Source organism: Pleurodeles waltl, chromosome 2_2 (genome assembly GCF_031143425.1).
Source record: "Pleurodeles waltl isolate 20211129_DDA chromosome 2_2, aPleWal1.hap1.20221129, whole genome shotgun sequence".
Lineage (NCBI taxonomy): Eukaryota > Metazoa > Chordata > Amphibia > Caudata > Salamandridae > Pleurodeles > Pleurodeles waltl.
In genome coordinates, this window is record NC_090439.1 from 914,632,934 (window position 1) to 914,653,487 (window position 20,554).

General features: G+C 43.0%; 1 protein-coding gene across 1 annotated transcript in view; it reads right to left on the reverse strand.

The window, feature by feature from the left end:
- EIF3E (eukaryotic translation initiation factor 3 subunit E) overlaps window positions 1-20,554 on the reverse strand; it is a 314,034-nt gene that overhangs the window by 233,271 nt on the left and 60,209 nt on the right. Inside the window, exons 3-5 of the mRNA XM_069220621.1 lie at window positions 20,225-20,342; window positions 14,116-14,158; window positions 13,743-13,847 (exon numbers count right to left, since the gene is read on the reverse strand). Coding sequence (XP_069076722.1) covers window positions 13,743-13,847; window positions 14,116-14,158; window positions 20,225-20,342 — 266 coding nt within the window. The remainder of the gene's footprint in view (window positions 1-13,742; window positions 13,848-14,115; window positions 14,159-20,224; window positions 20,343-20,554) is intronic.

Below are 20,554 nucleotides of genomic sequence, written 5' to 3' on the forward strand. Positions count from 1 at the left end.
ACAGACGCCAAATCAAAATTGCTACATGATGGCAGCAGCCTTCCCATGCCCACAGATATGGCACACATGCATATTTAAGTTCCATTTCGCAGTTTGTCTATGATGGGTTTAAACTATCTTCTCTGGCACAAAGTGGTGGGCAAAAGGTCCTAATAAATAACTATAGTGTGTACTCCTTCAAGACCAGATCAGCTTTCTTTCGTGCCGCACAAAGTATTTTCTCCTTTTCCATAAAGAAGTGGACGTATGTCAGGGATGGTGTTCCTACTGCTCGGGACAGATGACACCCAGTGTTTCCAGACTAGGACAGGCAGTGAGGGTGTCTGGATTCCCCCTAATTGACTGGAGGAGTGTTGCTGTAAACGCTATGATGTCATTACCTTCTGTCCCCTTCGGGACCCACAGATACGAATATTATTGCACCTACTCCAGTTCTTCAGATCTTCCTGCCCGGACTGAAGGTCTATGTGCTGTTCCTCCAAGGTCGTAAACCGCCGCCAAAGCATTTCCTGGTCCTCAGAGCTAGCATCAATTGTGCGCTCCAAGTCATCCACATACTCCCCGATTTCAGTCACATCCCTCCAGATGTCTTTAATACGAGACTTGGTCAGTTTTTAGTGAGCCAATCTCAGAGCGGATTGGAGAAAGTGGGTCAAAGTCCTGCATGATAGGGACAGAGGGGTGGCGCTCCTCTTGACTGTCCTTGGGCATATCGGTTTTCTCCAGATCCACCACTGGGGATTTGTTCAAAAGGGCTATTGCAGGGAATTCTTTGGTGGATTTGTTGTGAGGCATTTTGTGAGGAGCCCCTGCGAGGTTCAGAGTTAGTTAAGCCTCCATGAGAGTCTCCTGATGAAGCCCCCCCCCCCCCGAGACTCTGGGTGACCGCTACCTTCAAGGTGAAGGCAGGCTACAGGGGTGTAAAGGAGAACCAGCCATCAAGGGTTAGAGCCCCCACTTCCCTGTAGAGGTTAAGCAGTGGCAAAGGAGGGTGTCTACCCACCAAGGTGACCCTCCAGATCTCAGCTGGTCCCAGTGCCCCAATAGAGAACGAGAAATGGTATATAGGATTCCCACTCCCTTGCAAGCAGCTGTTCACAATGACAGTCACAGCACTCCCACCCCACCCCCCACCCTCCCCACCCCCGTGCAGTAGTCTCTCTTGGTAATGGCTGGGTCCATGGGGTTGCGTGGACCTGTCTAGAGGATTCAGGCAGGGTATTCAGATGTGCGAGAGGGCCCAGCGCACAGTGTGTCACTGCCAGGCCTGGGGACAGCTCAGGAAGACGTCTGCAGCACCAAAGAGGCAGTTTACATCACATGCTACAGGTGTTTGGTCACAGAGGGTTCAATCAGCAGCCCCCGCTCCAGGAGCACATCAGCTCACCTCATTTTCGGGCCACGATGAGCTGAGTCTGAGTTAGGCCCAGGGACTCAGCCACTCTACTAAGTGCTGCAGGTGTCACGCCAGCAGCGGGGTGGGCTCCATGGGCAGCCGTTGTGAAGTCTGGCTGCCAAGGCCGCTTTGCAGCTGCGAGAGGCTGCCAGGCCAAGGCGTCAACGTCTGATGCAGCAACGATGGGGCAACGCACCCAAGATGGCAGTCCCTTGTCTGCTATGCCGCATACACTGCCGAGAACAATGGCCGGGAAAAGCAGTACAGGTTCTGGGAGAATGAGTCCACAACATCTTGGGATATTCAGGTACAGGTTGCAGGGGTCCAACGCTCTCCTGTTGCACTGGCTCATTCAGAAGGAGCCACAACCTGTAAAAAGAAATTTAGCCATGCGCCCCCCCCCCCCCTTCACCCTCCACCTACCCCCGTACCCCAAAATAAACATTTTTAACTCTTATGCACAGCTAAACCTGTATAACCTAGGGAGTATGGTCTGAAGAATTTTGAAAAACAGTCTGCAGAAAGAAAATACAAATACTATTTCACCATTGCAGAATTCATGCAATTCAAATACTTTATACAAGTAACATTAGGGAAAATAGACTAAATGCAAGGTATGAAAATGCTATGCCCTTCCTAACCGATTACATAAAATAGGGAGTTAAGTTTGGCAGGACGATGTATTTTGTTTTTAATGACAGACATGTATGTATGTGCCAGAGTTGATAACTGTTTATAAATCCGGTCCTGAAGTCTATTTCAAAACTGAAGATAATTATTAAATAAAATATAAAAATAGGTATCGTGCTATTTGTCCATTTCTTTATCACACATTATGAAGGGGTGAATTCTCACAGGTCTATTTCAAATAGATGCTTCTAAGTCACAGCACAAAAGCAAGCTTCTTTTGCAGAGCTCACATGATCTAATCTGGCTCAAATCCGTATAATTACAGTTGGCTCGCTATACACGTGCTTTTAGTGGCAGGCATGCTAGAACAGTTCCGATATCTGCATTTCCCAGCACTTCCCTCAAGTTTCCACTTCACAGAAGAAAGGCATATTCACTCAGTGACCAGCAACAATAAATTTACTGTGTTACTCCGCAAATTAAACACGAGCTCTTAATTCTCAAAATTCAACCCCGGCGCTAGCAAATGGTATGAATAACTAGCTCTTTTCATGTAGATGTAATGTAGCCATGCTTCTGGGTTTAACAAACCTGATTTAAGCTGTTTACATTTCCAGGATATATGAATGTTGCACCTAATTCCTACACAATAGTGAAGGGAAGACAGTTCGAACGCTCAGATTCAACAAACCACATTCACGACCGATTAGTTTCACAGCAGGTAGGGCTTACAGTGCCACGTTTTTGTAACATAATTAAATTACAGGCTTGCATGTCGAGAATTGGTTTCTTAATTTGTATTTTGTTTTGTAGCAGTTAAGGGAACACATGTTTAAACAGTTGATGTAAAATACCGCACGAGGAGTCAGCATGTACAGAAATGGCACTACAAACGGCAACCAGCACATTTGTTAGAATAAATGGGAAAACAGCAAGCATAGCAAGCTTCGAAACCAGCCCGGTAACAGCAAAACTAATCACGCATCTAACTGGTACTACTTAACAAATGAAGTCCAAAGCTCAGTCAACTTTATCAGGCACTAGAAAATAAAATCTTCCAGTCACTGTCTTGCAACATGTGATGGGTGGAAGTGGAGCAAGGAACACTTTCTATTTAGCATAGCATTTCTTAAATTTCCTCACTATGCACCACATACTTGTACAAACGTCACATTAAGTTCCGTTATTGCTCGCTCTTTTTACTTGAATTGTGGCTTTATTTCAGTGCTTAATTCTTAATGCCTTAAGTTTGGCTCAGACGCCAACAGCTGGGGCTATTGAAGGTTGGTTGGGGGTCCAAACACTAAAACAGAAGTGTCTAGATTCCAACTCGTACATCATTAATCCACCACCAAACACTCCTTACTTCATCTCACTCTTTCAGGTTATTATTTATCTCTTCTTTCTCCGTTTGTCACAGTTTTTATGTATTTCTCTTTTCCCCCATCCCTGTGGAAAAAAAAATCCTTTGTGTCTATTGTAGGCCCACCTACAACCACTGGCCTAATTAACCCCTTCGCTGCCACGCCTTTTCCCCCTCAGATGCCAGGCCTTTTTTTTTGGGCTATTTGGAGCAGTTTGCGCTTAGGCCCTCATACATTTTTGTCCACATTAGCTACCCAAGCCAAATTTTGTGTCCCTTTTTTCCAACATCCTAGGGATTCTAGAGGTAGCCAGAGTTTGTGGGTTCCCCTGAAGAAGAACAAGAAATTAGCCAAAATACAGTAATTTTTTTTTTTTTGGTTGCAGAAGTCGGCTTGTGATTCTCCCCTCCACCCCCCCTGAAAATGGCATCAAAGGATTTGCAGTGCTAAAATGACCATCTTCCCAATTTTCAGGACCAGGCAGACTTGAATCAGAAAACCACAATTTTGGCATTTTACTGGGACATAACGCATTTTTACTACTATTTTGCTTTCAGCCTCCTTCCAGTTAGTGACAGAAATGGGTATGAAACCAATGCTGGATCCCAGCGAGCTAAACATTTCTAAAAAGTAGACATACTTCTGAATTCGGCAAGGGGTTATTTGTGTAGATCCTACAAGGTTTTCCTACAGAAAATAATAGCTGAAATTAAGAAAGTATTGAAATTGAGCTGATAACAGCCATTTTTCTCCACGTTTTACTCTTTCTCCTGCAATGTCAGATTTGTGAAAGCAATATACGGCTCCGGTGGCTGGACTCTTCTAGTTGCGGGGATATATAGGGCTTGTAGGTTTATCAAGAACTCTAGGTACCCAGAGCCAATAAATGAGCTGCACCTTGCAATTGTTTTTCATTCTATACCGGGTATACAGCAATTAATTTGCTGAAATATAAAGAGTGAAAAATAGGTATAAGAAAATATTTGTATTTCCAAAATGGGCACAAGATAAGGTGTTGAGAAGCAGTGGTTATCTGCATATCTCTAAATTCTGGGGTCACCATACTAGCATGTGAATTACAGGGCATTTCTCAAACAGATGTATATTTTTTCACACGGTCACATTTGGAAAGAAAATATGTAGAGTAAGACAATTCTGTGTTCCCCCAAGTCTCCCGATAAAATTTGTACCTCACTTGCATGGGCAGGCTTAACACCCGCGACAAGAAATGAAACATGACATCACATTTTTAATAGTGAAAACTAACGTGTTTTTGGAAAGTGCCTAGCTGTGGATTTTGATCTCTAGCTCAGCCGGCACCTAAGGAAACCTACAGAACCTGTGCATTTTTTAAAACTAGACACCATCCAAGATGGGGTGACTTGTGGGGCTCTCACCAGGTTCTGTTACCCAGAATCCCTTGCAAACCTAAAAATTTGGCAAAAATAAATAAATAACCACAAACTTTTTCCTCAGATTTCGGTGACAAAGTTCTGGAATCTGAGGGGAGCCACAAATGTCCTTCCACCCAGCATTCCCCCAAGCCTCCCGAAAAACATGGTACCTCACTTGTGTGGTTAGGCCTAGTGCTTTCGAAAGGAAATGCCTCTAAACACTATCTGGACACATCAAAAGTATCAAATACAAAACTACCTGTTTTTGCAAAGGGGGGGTGGGCACCTGTGTTTTTGGTCCTGGGGTCAGCAGCCATACAGGGAAACCTACCAAGCCCAGGCATTTCTGAAAACTAGACACCCAGGAGAGTCCAAGGAGGTGTGACCTGCGTGTATCCCTGTGTTGTCTTACCCAGAATCCTCAGCAAACCTCAAATTTAGCTAAAAATAAAATTATCACATTTTACCACATTTCTGTGTGGGATCACTGCACCGGGACAAAGTTCTTACCACCCAACTTTCCCCTCAGTCTTCCGATATAAATGATACCTCACTTGTGAAGGTGGGCCAAGTGCCTGTGACAGGGAAGAGCCATAAACCATGTCAAAATTGAGGGGGAACTAAAAGGGCAGTTTGGGGAAAAAAACTAAACAAAAAAAAACCACAACACATTTCTAAGGCCGACTAGTGGGGCAGAATTTATTTTATCGGTATAGATGAGACAATGCTGGGTGGTAGGAATTTTGTGGATTTCTGCAAATTCAGGAAGGTTCCAGAGTTAGCCAAGCTCTCATGGCCCAAAAGTAAAAACAAAACCCAAAATAATTGAATGCCCTCTTGCTTGCCGTGGGATAAGATGTTTTAGTGTGCGGGGGGGGAGAGCTGAAAGACTGTTATCCCCCCCCTTCAGTTGGGGGGGGGGGGGGGGCAGCCACCACCCAACTTTTCTTTTTTCTTGTTAAATTCTCTGGCATCTAGTAGACTTTCTGGTCCCCCCACCCCCCTCTCGGGGTGTGGATCGGGGGGTAATTGCCTCATCTGCCCACTGGTGGGCAGAACAACTTTGGCCCCATTGATTTGGGGGCGGGGGGGCTGGCCATACCCCCACCCTCTTATTTGAGAGAAAAAAAAAAATCTTCCCTGGTCTCTGGTGGGCTTTCTGCCCCCTTGGGAAGATGGGCCTTGCACAAATAGGCTGATCTGCCCACAGGAGGGGCAGATATGGCCAACAGTAATGTGCCCCCATGGGGAGCAACCAATGCCCAAGGGGCTGCCCCCCCCCACACACACACACACACCAATCCCTGGTGCGTAAGTGGTTTCTGCCCCCCAGGGGGGCAGTAATAGAAATAGGCCGATCTACCCCCAAGGGGAGCAGAAATGGCCAAAACAAATGTGCCCCTCCGCCCCCCAAAACCCTTGCCTAAGGGGTTGCTCCCCTCACGTGAAACTGAATTTAAATAAATCCCTGGTATCTAGTGGTTTTGCCCAATAAAAATAGGTCGCTCTGCCCCAAGGGAGGCAGAAATGGCCTAAAATAAAGTTTGCCCCCAGGGGGTCGTTCCCCACATATAAGAAAAAAAAAAGTATCTGTGGTGTCTAGCGGTTTCTGCACCCCTCCTCCCCCAGGGGAATTTCGGCCTAATTATAATAGGGGGCGGAAATGGCATAAAAATAAACTGTCTCTCTGGTGTCTAGTGACATTTCTGCTGCCCGACTGCATCGCGATTGGGCAGCAGAAAAGCTGAGAAAGATAACAAAGAAAAGGAAAGGCCTTTCCTTTCCTTTGATGCCTCTCGGCCCCTCCACGTTATCAGAGGAGAAATGCTTTTGCATTTCTCCTCTGGTCAGCGTTGGAAGCTGAGCTTCCAGTGCAGAGGGGTAGGCCTCTGATGAGGGCAGCGCACGATAGCGCGCTGATGTCAGACGCCACGGGGGGCCGGGGGCGGAAGGGGAGGCGATTCCCCTTCCATCCCTGCCTAGGGGGTGGTGCGAGGCCCCCGGGAGGAGCGCTAGTGCTTCCCCCGCCAACCCCTATCTGGACACAACGATTAAGTCCTGGGCGAGCGGAGCTGCCCAGGACGTAACCGTTACCAGGGCTACTTTATTTACAGTGCAGATATTTCACTTTCGATTGGCGCTCACGAGAATCCTTCCCTAGAGCATGGCGATCCACTAATTCAGCTTTTACTCACACTTGACGACCCCATAGATATGAATCGATTAAGTTTTCTGAACACCTGGCACAATAACTCAGGCACTTGAGCTTCTCCCAAGTCTTATTTACTACTACTTGCTCTTTAAAACAATACCAATACCTTGAATTTTATCTACTAATCTGAAATACACTTTCCACTGTCCCAAATGCCTGAAATATGATACAAGCATTGGCAAAGTAAATAAGTCTGAGTTTAATGTGCTAAGAAAGGTTAGTATATTTGAGCGAGATAGCCAGCAGGAGTGGATAGATAAGGCAGTGTCAAACTAGTCTCTCATGCAGTTCAATGCAGATATCGATATGCTTGCCCTCTGGATAGAAAGCCAAATTACAAAACTAGGAAGAGAATTATTAAATCGGTGCAATGGTTGTCTACCACAAGTAATAAAGTCACCAACTTGCATGGTCCAACAGAAGGATTCAATAATTTAAACCTGAGCTCAACCACCTTGGGCTAAGGCACGGAGCAGACACGCTTAACTTGGATAAGTCGTGCAAAGCATTTAGAATTACCAAAGCAGTTAAGTCAAAACCCAGCGCAATAAAAATCACACTCCAATTTACAAAAGTATGGTAAGACTTAAGAAAATGACATAAGAATCTAATGAGGGGAAATTTAAAGAGAAAAGTACCAAGGAAAAAATAAAATATGATAAAATGTATTCTAAGACCTAGGCACGATTTGAAGATCACACCAATGGAACGTGGGGGTCAGATTTGCCACACAGGTTTGTCCTAGGCCAAGTTTCTAACTCTAAAATGAGACAAAATCCTCCAGCGGGGCAAGGCAACAGGATGTATTGGGCAAAGTCACCTTCAAAGTGAGACAGACCTGGCGGTGTCCCACTGAAGCTATTGGTTGTGACAGGAAGTGTCATATTGTGCTCCCAGGAAAGTCCTTTTTGGGTGGATACTTTTGGGTCTTAGCCCAGCTAAGATTTACCTTCAGGCTTAGTCTCATTTTGGAAGCGTAGATCCCTTCAGCTGGGCAAGGCATATTTACAAAGCTTGCACACAAGTTAGACATGCTTGCAGTGAGCGTCTGCTGAACTGGATTTTCAGGCAGCAAAAATCTCAGAGTAGGACCAACTGATTTTCTTAACCAGCAAGATCGGGACTTGAGTTGATTGTCTTGCAGGTGGTTGGTCCCAATATAATAATATGTACTTCTGGACACTACTATGGCTGCCAAAACTTTGGGGACAGCACTTTCAGGACTAACTCCAGCAAAGGCCACCAACAGGGCAAGTCCTCTTCCCGTTGCACCTGGTCGCTCCAGAAAAAAAAAAGGCATTCAATGCTTTTGATGTCTGTGTAGCCACACAGAAGGTCAGCCAACAGACCCTTAGAGTCCACTTCTTTGTCCGGGGTACTAAGTGGGAGTGGGTCCAGTCCTTCAGTTCTCCTCACCCGTTTGTCAGCAGGTTGAGCCCATGTATGTTCTACCACAGGCCAAGAAAGTATTCCCTTGACTTCTGGATGAGGTGCCAGCTGTGTAGGTTTCACTAGCTAGTGGACTGGAGGAATCTCCTAGACATTCCTTAACCAATGAGGAAGAGGTGCCCAGGTGCAAGCTTAGCCCCCCCCCAATTTGCAGCACATCATGAATGATTTACTGCAAATTTCCCCCAAATACATTATCAGGAAAGGCAGGTTGAAAAAATGGGGGGAGGGGGAGGTCCAAGATAGTCTAGGCCCGTTGACTTTTGCAGAGGCTTATGTGCCAGGTTGACTACAATAGAGTTTCCCCTTTCTAGATCTCTCTTTACACTAAGAATGGGCAGACCTCATCTCAGCTCTTTGACATTAATAAAGATCCTGGAAACTTCCCAGATTCCCTTCCTGAGCAGATATGGATCCACCCAGCCCATGATGTCACCAGGCCTAAACCACTACCCTGCTCTGGGAGCACTTTTTTACACCCAATTGATATTAAGCCCAGGCAGGGGCTCCTATTGGAAGTCTAACAAATTAGCTCCCAGGAGCTTTAGACAGGAAAAAGTTATGTTTGTACTTTCACTGAATATTTATAAAAGAAATCAAACTGAATTGGAACTTTGATGCATATTAAGAAATAATGGTTAGACCATTTCTCTATAATGTCCCAAAACAACAACATTAATAGATTAATCTGCACTCTAGCTTTCCTCATTCCACAGTGAAAATAGCTTTTGGGGGCATGTCACTGTAGCAAATGCATATATTGCATTTTCTCATGCCTTACTTTTAAATACAGAGCACCCTACCATGAGGGTGACAAGGCCTACAGAGGGGGAGTCTTATTAATATTTAGAAGAGAGGTGTTTGCCTTGTCAAAAGAATTATTTTGACAAATTAGACTGCAGGTCTAAAATACAGCAGTCAGGGCGGCAATTTTAAAGGCCTTAAGCAAACATTACTTATCAAACTAGGAGATGGCATCTTAAGAGCTTCAGTCCACTGGTGAAATTTAATTTCACATGTCATAGGGTAGTTGCTAAACCATATAATATGGTCATAAATGAGTTCAATTTGCCAAACAAGGATTAGCCAACTTTTACATGTTTAAGGGGTCAGAGCACATACACTGGGCACTAGATGGCAGCACCCAAAGTCTAAAATCCAGAAATAAGATTCAGGAAAAACAAAGGGCATTTTCTCAGATAGTTATCACAATTCAAAAACAGTGAGAGAAAAAGTCATTTGGGAGTTACTCAAAGTTGTCAGTCATCTTGATAATTAGGATTAGAAAAGGACACAGATAAAGTATTTTCAATATTCAAACCAAAACCTACCCATTTATCTATAATAAGGATTTATTAAATAAAAGCGATAGTTTTACTGAAATTACTACACAAATTCCCACCAATAGACCAAAATAAGTTTGTGACTGGCTTGAATCATGCATCGTTAACTTCATCTTGAACAATAAACCACCAAGATTTTCAAGGAAAAAAATGCAGTCTGGACTGAAAGCAGAAGCTGGGCAAGCACAATGACCAGATTAAAAAATATATATTTGGGCTGTCAATGTTTAATTCTTGCTCACTACTAAATAGTGTAATTTATCCAAAAATTATATTCCTAAATGATTTAATTCACCCAACTTCTTCGGCAAGTATTATTTTAACAGCACTTCATTTTTTCAAGACAATCAGACTGAAATTAGAACAATTTCCAAAATGTACAAACCACTTAGTAATGTGGAACAACTGGAATTGCAGTACGTTACATATCCTGATGCAATCTCCATGTTCCTGTGTGATGCCTGGAGACATAACACATCCGGGAAGTAATATGAAATTCTAACAATTAAAAGTTTTTGTGTTTGTTTTGGGAAATGTCTTTTTTCTTTTTTTTTTTTTAAAACCCTTTACAATTCAATGATCTTACTTTTGTCAAGATAAATCCCTTTTGAACTGGAAGCTGTAGCCAGAGGATCCAGGTACTAAAACACTATGCTTCAGTATTAAAAGTAATCAAGAGTTTTATATATAACAAAAAAATTATACAGGAAGGGAGATGATGTGAAAAACAGCTGGGAAAATAAAAATACCTTTGGCTACCATCTCAGATCTTCAATACCAATTTTAACAAAACACACCTCTGAAATACACAATAAGGCCAGTATGACCCACCACACACTACAATCCACAAAAATCCAAGTAATCTCTTACCAAGGATTGCACACTTACTCTGCAAATCTTGGGTATCTGCCGTAACTCAAACTGTTTCTGGTACTAGATTACCTTCAGAGGATGTCGTCGATTGAAACAAAGTCCAATACAACTTCTCAATGTTTGTCCTAATTTAGACATTTCCAAGAGGAAGGTAGCCAGGACACAAAGATATAAACATTTCTTCATTTTCATTTCTAGAATGGTTGTAAGAGGCTGAATGGCTGGCACACAGATTTAGCAGCAGAAAAAATTAAAATTAAAACCACAAGCAGCAGAAAATCAGAACTTGGCCGGCGATTAACATTTCAAAACATATATGGCAACATAACATGTACAGCAATCGTTATGCCACTTATGAGACAAACTTAAGAATTTCTCACTTGATGTATATACGTCTCTCCTTTCTCTGTTCAACTACATCAACCATCATGTATGAAACACTACTGATTCAGACCACTGGTATGTACTTATACTAATAAGCCTACTCGACACTGGTGTGAATTATTAACCAGCAGCTTCTTATTTGTGCCAAAATGTGCAACTATGAGTATCTGAAGTCCTACAATTACGCCTGAACAGGAGAGTCCTACTGCCAGAACTATACTTCAGCACACATCACATGAAAAGTGCTCGGAGAAAACACATTGTGAATTTCTTTAAAAACATGCACTGTAAACTTAAGTCAACTCTGGCCTCCCTTGATACTGTGCAACTCCAATCAATTGTAAGAAACTCTTAGAAGCTCTACTTTCTAATTAAGTGATCACTAGTATACATCCACAATGTAAACTTCTATGGGGCAATTTCTATTCACCCATTTCTCGAGCATCCTATTGTAGATGTCTATTTTCCCACTCTGAACAACCTTTTACCAGCAGGCCTTTGTCAAAGAGACACTGTCCAAGACAGAAAATTGTTAGGTGCTTCAAAACAAGTCAGAAAAAAAAACATTTAATCTTTTAGAGGTGGAATAGCTTGTCTGAAGCGGCAATAATTTAAAAGGTTGGCCATTAAAGTTACCTAATTACACAAAGCTTGTAGGTGGATTTCGGGGCAACTAAGCTGCAACCACCACCAGGCTCTTGATGAATTCTTGATATTGAACAAAGACCATGTTGAATATCTATTAATTTCAGTCTATCATAACCAACCATATTCTGTACTTTAGGAAGACGGAAATAGGACAGTGTATATATCATACTGAACTATGGAACAAAGAAAATCAATTTTGTAGTTTACGGTTAGTCTTTCTAATGGCACAAACTCTACACTCAGCACTAGGTTAAATAACTCTCTCGTAATAATGCAAATATTGGATCACCCTCTAATGTCTTACTGAACTCGTCAAGAAGGAATTTTAGAGGATTTGTAGAAATCCTTGCAGTTGCCATAAACAAAGACAAATGCCTTCTTGAAATCAGACCTGTTCTGAAATGTCTGATACAGAACCGGGGCCTCAATTCTCCTTTTGCTTTGCTTGCAACAAAGAGTAGAACCTTCCTGGGTCAGTACTGTTTTTTGGTTTCCTTTACATCCAAGACTTTTCAGGAGACTAATTTTCCTGAAGGTGTCAAAGCACAACAGTATTCCAAATTTATTGTGAGTTAACACAACCCTCCCTGCAATCCAGCCAAGTTTTTCAAGATGCTGGAAAAATAAATTAATGCATAGATCAAACTAGCTAAAAATGTAACAGCAGAAACATTTCTTGTACTTAACTATTGAGGTACACTACTTGACATATGGGATTATCTCCTTTGCATGTCAACTTGGGATCTATACACACAAACATATCTGAGGATTAACAGACAACTGTGCACCAATGAGGGATTATGAGAGGGCTTAAGAGCATATACATTTTTTTTTTTTTAATGTTTACATGAAACAACATGGTTTTGGAGATCCTGTGACTTGACTAGAACCACACTACTTCCAATCATGTCCTGCAGCAGAATAAAAATCATCTCCAGCTTCCAGGTCAGCCACTAAATCACAATTCTAACAGATGTACCAATCAACAGCATAAATGGATAACCCAGGAGAATCAGCAAGCGGTAAAAGGATCAAGGAATTTACCCAATGGTCTTTAGTCAGACATCAACACGCAAACCTCAATATGAAAAACTGAGTTGGTGAAGACAGAAAAATTAGTAAGAGAAATGCATAAAAGAATGTATTAGAAGGTTGTCATGTGTGACCAGTCCTCTACCTAAAACCATCTTTTCTTCACCAGGGACGACTCATATGGATTTAAGGTATGAGAACTTAAAATGGATTTGGGAGAACAATCATATTTTGGTCTGCAGTCATTAGCAACTGAAACCCAATGACTCAATGGTTGGATAAGCTAAAAGCAGGAAGATCAAACAATTACGCTAAAATAAGTTTAGATTCCTCAGCTTGAATAAATTGAAAAATGTATATAAAAACTTATATAAACCCTAATGCTAGATAATCATTTTCTTTAAAAAAACTTAAAAGAAAAAGCACAATCTTGTGAAGGAATCGAAAAATACATCAAAATAACTTGCCAACTACTGGTAAATCATTCAACAAAAATCCTAGAAGAAAAGCTCAAGTGCAAATAAATGCAAATTTAGGTAAGACTGTTCTACACAAAATTCATTGCTAGATTGCATTTAAAAAGTTGTAAACTTGTTGTCACATTTTTAGGAGGCAGTTTCAACAGCCTGAAAAACCAGTTTTCAAAACCTCTCAAGGCTTTAACTGTGGTCTACAGATTTTATCTACCTTTCCTGTCGGATCAAAGAGGTATCAAAATCAATGAAACAACTTAACAGAACCAATGTTCCACAAAGCCTTTTCTGGAATTGTTTTTGTTCACAAGTCAGAATATATCTATCACGAATATATCTATCACGAAAAATCGGTTAGAACGCTCAGTAAAGTAATTGACGTCTACCAAGGCACGGTTACACTCAAAGCCATACTGGCATACTGGCAGTGCTAAAGTTCAAAACTATTTACACTGAAAGATTAATTCTGCTGGTAGAAGCTTAATGTAGACAGAAACAGTCTCAAAAATGCAAATTTTCTAATACAAAAAGAAAGATTACTTACCAGTACTCTAAAAAAGTAGAGGTATTCGGCAGCTCCTGAATAGTTGCCACATTCATATTGGAACTTGGCATATCTGTATAGCGTGTCAAGGTATTCTTGCCTAAACTTTAAAAGGGGAAGAACATTTTTATTACTACCACACAATTAACACTTATTACATAATTACTATATTTCTGTCAAAGGGCCATAAATAAACAGAGTAGAACACAATGCTTTACACAGTCACTAATTTAGAAACTTTACCAATACTGTCAAATAGCATTTTACAAACTGTAAGACTTATAGTGAGCAGAGTTGCTAGGGGTCATTACTTTGAGTTGTATACACTCACTGCTTGGAAACAAAGTTAAGGAGAGCAAGAGAAACTACTTACACCATGCTTATCAGCCAGGTATTCAAAAAGCATCCTTCCATCCCTGCAAATAAAAAACAGTTTAAATTCTACAATCAAAGTATGCAAATAGCTCAATAGCTGAAAATTCCAATAAGCTTGCTTTCATTTGAATCTAGACTGCAGGACAAGCACTTCACTAAATCACTGGAGTGAACTTGGTTTTAAAGAGCATGGTCATTGTATGCTTGTTCGGTTTAATAATGTTTTAATTTCTTTAGGAATGTAGCATTTTACTCAGAGCATTTATTTTTGTATTAGCAACATCTAAAACATAAGATGTTCCATGTAGAAAGTAGTGAATACTGGGGTCCCAGGGAAAGCAGATTAATAAAATTTCAAATAAATAAACTTACCTGGGCCTCCGCCGCCTGGAGAACCGCGCCACTCGTCACCACTTCCTGCAAGCACAGGCTCCCAGCCTGCCCTGCGGCAAATCCTGACGCTGCTCAAAGCAGCGTTAGGATTGGCTGAGAGCATCCAGCCAGGGCGCTCCCAAGCAGACTGGGTGCCTGTGCAGGATCTCTGGAGGCTGGAGAGCGCACTGTGCGCATGTGTGTTTCGCCGGCTGGCCGTCTCAGGCCGGCCAAACACACATGCGCTCTGAGGGGAGTGCACAGAGCACTCCCCTCTGCTCGTCACAGCCTGTAGCCCACCTCTTTCACAAGTTTATTATCCCTTCCTTGTGAAAGGCTTCACAGCGGTTGCTTCTGGCAGGGAGGGGGGGGGGGGGGGGGGGGGAACGCTCCTCTGCCCTCATGGAGGAACTGCCCCTGATAGGACTCCTGAGCACCTTTAGGAATGGATGGGTGTTGGTTATAGTTTGGCCTATCAACTGTGTATTTAGAGAGGAGTCAGAAGAATGGAAAGTGCTGAGTGGAGCCATTTGCAGCATGGTATTTGTAAAAAGTGTATCAGAGATAATACTGCAGATTGCGTATTCCGACCCACAGTTATTCCAAGTTTAGTTCCATTTATATTATGGTTCTGACAACAGTCACATGATCAGCAGCACTATTCGGATCAGAGGACAAATTATTTTTTCTTCACCACCCAATGTGTGATTCATAGAGTTTGAGACTCTTCTAGCCAAAGGAAATCAGTACTTTGAGGGCAGTGGTAATGCAGTCAAGCCTGATCAAGCTCAGCACTTCCTTTGATGCTGCATTTTAGATCTGTTGTATTTTGCGAATTAAATGTTTCAAGAGCTCAAAGAAAAGCCTGATGGCTTAGTCCCTGAGAAACGACACTAGAACACTAGACAGGAGAACCCTGTGAGAGTGCCGGGTGAGCTAAAGCCTTGCATATTATTCTTATAATGAACAATGTCTGTTGGTCACTTGGTTCACCTGCTGTTACAAAGAGGGAGAGAGACACAGTGGTGTCATGATCACCTAGAGGCTCTTTAACATCATGGTGTTAGGAGCCGGTCAGATTTGCTTCAGACAGAAGGCAGTGGGGTCATATTTATGTCATATCTGCAAGTAAAAATCTGCCTTTAAGGAGGTTATGCTTCAAGGGCTTTTGCATTACAAGGGAACCTATTGCCCTTAAGCATTACCGAAATCTTGACACTTTAAGGACTAAGGGGTGCTTCAGCAGTTGTAAGGGTTAAATACCATCTAACAAATATTGTGAACTAAATATCAACTATAAAAAAACATTTGTGCCATACTAGTTGTAGCAGATAAGCTGTAAGGTGATGATATGAAAGGGTGGGGAAAGTAAACAATGAAAAATCCTAGCAAAATGCCAATCTGGTTTGGATGGTGATGCTCAGAATTGTGGAACAGTGACAATTTGGACTTTCTGCAAGGTAGGTTTGGACCCATTTAAAAGTAGTGCCTTACTTTAAAATAGTGCCTTGGATCCCAGGGTTAGTCAGCTTTAAACACAAAAAGCTCCTTTTACATGATGTCAAATGCTGATAACAGCTCGAGAGGAATTAGAGACGACTACTGTTAATGCAGATTCTGTGTCTTCTTTTTAACAGATTGGCTTCCCCCACAGAAGAGATTTTACCCTCAAAGATCAGTTGTGTTTAGCCAGCTTTTGACAGAGTTTCCCTACATAAGAACCACTGACCTGCAGTTTAGTGGATGAAATTCACATCTTTATCCTAGTACTGGCATGAAGTAGCCCTTTTTATATCGTTTGGCAACAATCAAGCTCCGAGGGATGAATTGATTACCTTGGGACAGGAGACACTTGCATGATGTTTCTTAACAAATGGTGGATTTAATATTGACGGTTACTGTTTTTCAGTACTGGTCACAATATGGAATGCACGTCTCAATAATGCTTCAAATGATAATGCTGCATATAATTAAAAAATGATCGGTTTTGGTGGTTGTCTAACAGGCTTTTTCTTTTTTTTTTCCCCCCAGTGTGAATTTCTGCTCAGAATCTGCTCATTATAACGTTGCCCTGAATCAGCCGAAACAGATGTTGTCTACTTCTTTCCAGCTTTCTTTAAAGACTAAAAAACTTACAGAAGTTCACCTTGTTTGGCCTCGACTTTTTAGTACTCTACTGAAGGATTTCAGAAGTCAAGTTCAGTGATGCTACATGTAAGGAAATGCCTCCTTGGCATGGTTACTCCCTGACTTTTTGCCTTTGCTGATGCTATGTTTTGATTTGAAAGTGTGCTGAGGCCTGCTAACCAGGCCCCAGCACCAGTATTCTTTCCCTAACCTGTACTTTTGTTTACACAATTGGCACACCCTGGCATCCAGGTAAGTCCCTTGTAACTGGTACCCCTGGTACCAAGGGCCCTGATGCCAGGGAAGGTCTCTAAGGGTTGCAGCATATCTTATGCCACCCTGGGGACCCCTCACTCAGCACAGACACACTGCTTGCGTGTGCTAGTGAGGACAAAACGACTAAGTCGACATGGCACTCCCCTCAGGGTGCCATGCCAACCTCACACTGCCTATACAGTATAGATAAGTCACCCCTCTAGCAGGCCTTACAGCCCTAAGGCAGGGTGCACTATACCATAGGTGAGGGCACCAGTGCATGAGCACTGTGCCCCTACAGGGTCTAAGCAAAACCTTAGACCTTGTAAGTGCAGGGTAGCCATAAGAGTATATGGTCTGGGAGTCTGTCAAACACGAACTCCACAGCACATAATGGCTACACTGAAAACTGGGAATTTTGGTATCAAACTTCTCAGCACAATAAATGCACACTGATGCCAGTGTACATTTTATTGTAAAATACACCCCAGAGGGCACCTTAGAGGTGCCCCCTGAAACCTTAACCAACTACCCGTGTAGGCTGACTGGTTTTAGCAGCCTGCCACACTCGAAACATGTTGCTGGCCACATGGGGAGAGTGCTTTTGTCACTCTGTGGCTAGTAACAAAGTCTGCACTGGGTGGAGATGCTTATCACCTCCCCCTTGCAGGAGCTGTAACACCTTGCGGTGAGCCTCAAAGGCTCACCCCCTTTGTTCCAGCACCACAGGGCATTCCATCTAGTGGAGTTGCCCGCCCCCTCCGGCCATGGCCCCACTTTTGGCGGCAAGGCCGGAGGAGCTAATGAGAAAAACAAGGAGGAGTCACTGACCAGTCAGGACAGCCCCTAAGGCAACCTGAGCTGAAGTGACTCTGACTTTTAGGAATCCTCCATCTTGCAGATGGAGGATCCCCCCAATAGGGATAGGAATGTGACCCCCTTGGGAGTAGGCACAAAGAGGGTGTAGCCACCCTCAGGGCTAGTAGCCATTGGATACTGCCCTCCCTGACCTAAACACACCCCTAAATTCTGTATTTAGGGGCTCCCCAGAACCTAGGAAATCAGATTCCTGCAACCTAAGAAGAAGAGGACTGCTAAGCTGAAAAAAACCCTGCAGAGAAGACGGAGACACCAACTGCTTTGGCCCCAGCTCTACCGGCCTGTCTCCCCACTTCTAAAAAGACACTGCTCCAGCGATGCTTTCCCCAGGACAAGCGACCTCTGAATCCTCAGAGGACTGCCCTGCTCTAGAAGGACCAAGAAACTCCAGAGGACAGCGGCTCTGTTCACCCAAGACTGCAACTTTGTTTCCAAAGAAGCAACTTCAAGACAACTGCGTTTCCCGCCGGAAGCATGAGACTTGCTACTCTGCACCCGACGCCCCCGGCTCGACTTGTGGAGGAACAACACTTCAGGGAGGACTCCCCGGCGACTCAGAGACTGTGAGTAGCCAAAGTTGTCCCCCCTGAGCCCCCACAGCGACGCCTGCAGAGGGAATCCCGAGGCTCCCCCTGACCGCGACTGCCTGACTCTCGGATCCCGACGCCTGGAAAAGACCCTGCACCCGCAGCCCCCAGGACCTGAAGGATCGGAACTCCAGTACAGGAGTGACCCCCAGGAGGCCCTCTCCCTTGCCCAGGTGGTGGCTACCCCGAGGAGCCCCCCCCATTGCCTGCATCGCTGAAGAGACCCTTTGGTCTCCCATTGATTCCAATTGAAAACCAGACGTGTGTTTGCACACTGCACCTGGCCGCCCCCGTGCTGCTGAGGGTGTACTTTCTGTGCTAACTTGTGTCGTGCCCTCCCACCCCCCGGTGCCCTACAAAACCCCCCTGGTCTGCCCTCCGAAGACGCGGGTACTTACCCCCTGGCAGACTGGAACCGGGGCACCCCCTTCTCCATTGAAGCCTATGCGTTTTGGGCACCACTTTGAACTCTGCACCTGAACGGCCCTGAGCTGCTGGTGTGGTAACTTTGGTGTTGCTCTGAACCCCTAACGGTGGGCTACCTTGGACCCAAACTTGAACCCCATAGGTGGTTTACTTACCTGCAAGAACTAACCATTACTTACCTCCTCTAGGAACTGTGAAAATTGCACTGTCTAGTTTTAAAATAGCTATGTGTGTTTTATTTGAAAAGTATATATGCTATTGTGATTATTCAAAGTTCCTAAAGTACTTACCTGCAATACCTTTCATGCAAAGTATTACATGTGGAATTTGAACCTGTGGTTCTTAAAATAAACTAAGAAAATATATTTTTCTATACAAAAACCTATTGGCCTGGAATTGTCTCGGAGTGTGTGTTCCTCATTTATTGCCTGTGTGTATGTACAACAAACGCTTAAAACTACTCCTTTGATAAGCCTACTGCTCGACCACACTACCACAAAATAGAGCATTGGTATTATCTCTTTTTGCCACTACCTTACCTCTAAGGGGAACCCTTGGACTCTGTGCATACTATTCCTTACTTTGAAATAGTGCATACAGAGCCAACTTCCTACACTACATTTAAATGTAGAGCACATCATTGGTTACTACACATGATGGCTGATAGTTACCTTTGCTTACTATTGATAAACCAGTAAGTCATGGAGTTTTAAAACGCCAACTACTACAATTTGTTTGCACCGGGTACTTGCATGCCAGGAGAAACCACTCCCTCTCTGGCACAATCAGTGAATGAAAGATGGCATGCACATTGCAGAAAGGTTTAGAAAGATTCTCCAATTTAATATCTATTTGAAGACTCAGAGGAGATTCAGATGAGCAGGAATGCAAGTGTCAATGGGACATTGGAGGAAGCGCAGTAAGGAACCCTTATAGTTAACATGAACACTGAAAAGTCTCATTAAGAGAAGGAGATCTTAACATTGAGAAATACACAAAGACTCCAGTTTCTCCCAGGAAGGGCACTTAAGCACAAGCATATGCATGTGGAAAAAGAAGTGGAAAAAAAAAAAAAACAGCATAAAGAACGGTTAAAGTTAAAACTGCAAAACCTAAACACTAATTTAGAAATGCGTGGAGGCCAATAGAGGAGGAGTCCTGCTGAACACTAATTGAAATTAAAATTGTAGCACTTTAATTAAGCTGAAAGCATAGCAATAATGCATTAAAAGGTTTTAATATGTGTTTTGAATTATCAGACGAACAAAGTATTAGTGTTCAAGTACCAAAATATCCTGCCCACAATTTTCTGAAAGAAAAAGACAGTTATTTTGAAAAAATTAAAGTCTGCCTTGCAGATGGAAAATGGAGTTGCTTAAAAACGGACCTTCCATAGGCACTGACGGATGAAAGCATGGGTGAACAACGAATAGCGTGAAACAGAATGTATGACTTCATTACCTTGTAGACTGCATTTGTCTGGTTGTTTCTGGATCTTCAAACATCTTTACTATGGGCTCCGTTTCAGACTGAAGTTGCTTCAGTTGTGCAACAACTGTGGTTCTCTTTTCTCGTAAAGCTAAAGCAAAAAAAAAAAAAAAAAAAAAAAAAAAAAAAAGTTCAACACAATCAAATGTAATTAATGGAAAAAAAAAAAAAAAAATACTTTCCCTGCTCACAAGCTAAATTGATTCTTTACACAATAACCAACATCGCACCAATGCTGCTGCAGCTTTTATTATGCATCTTAATGACTAAAATCACCAGGTCGAAGGCGCGCATAGCACTTAG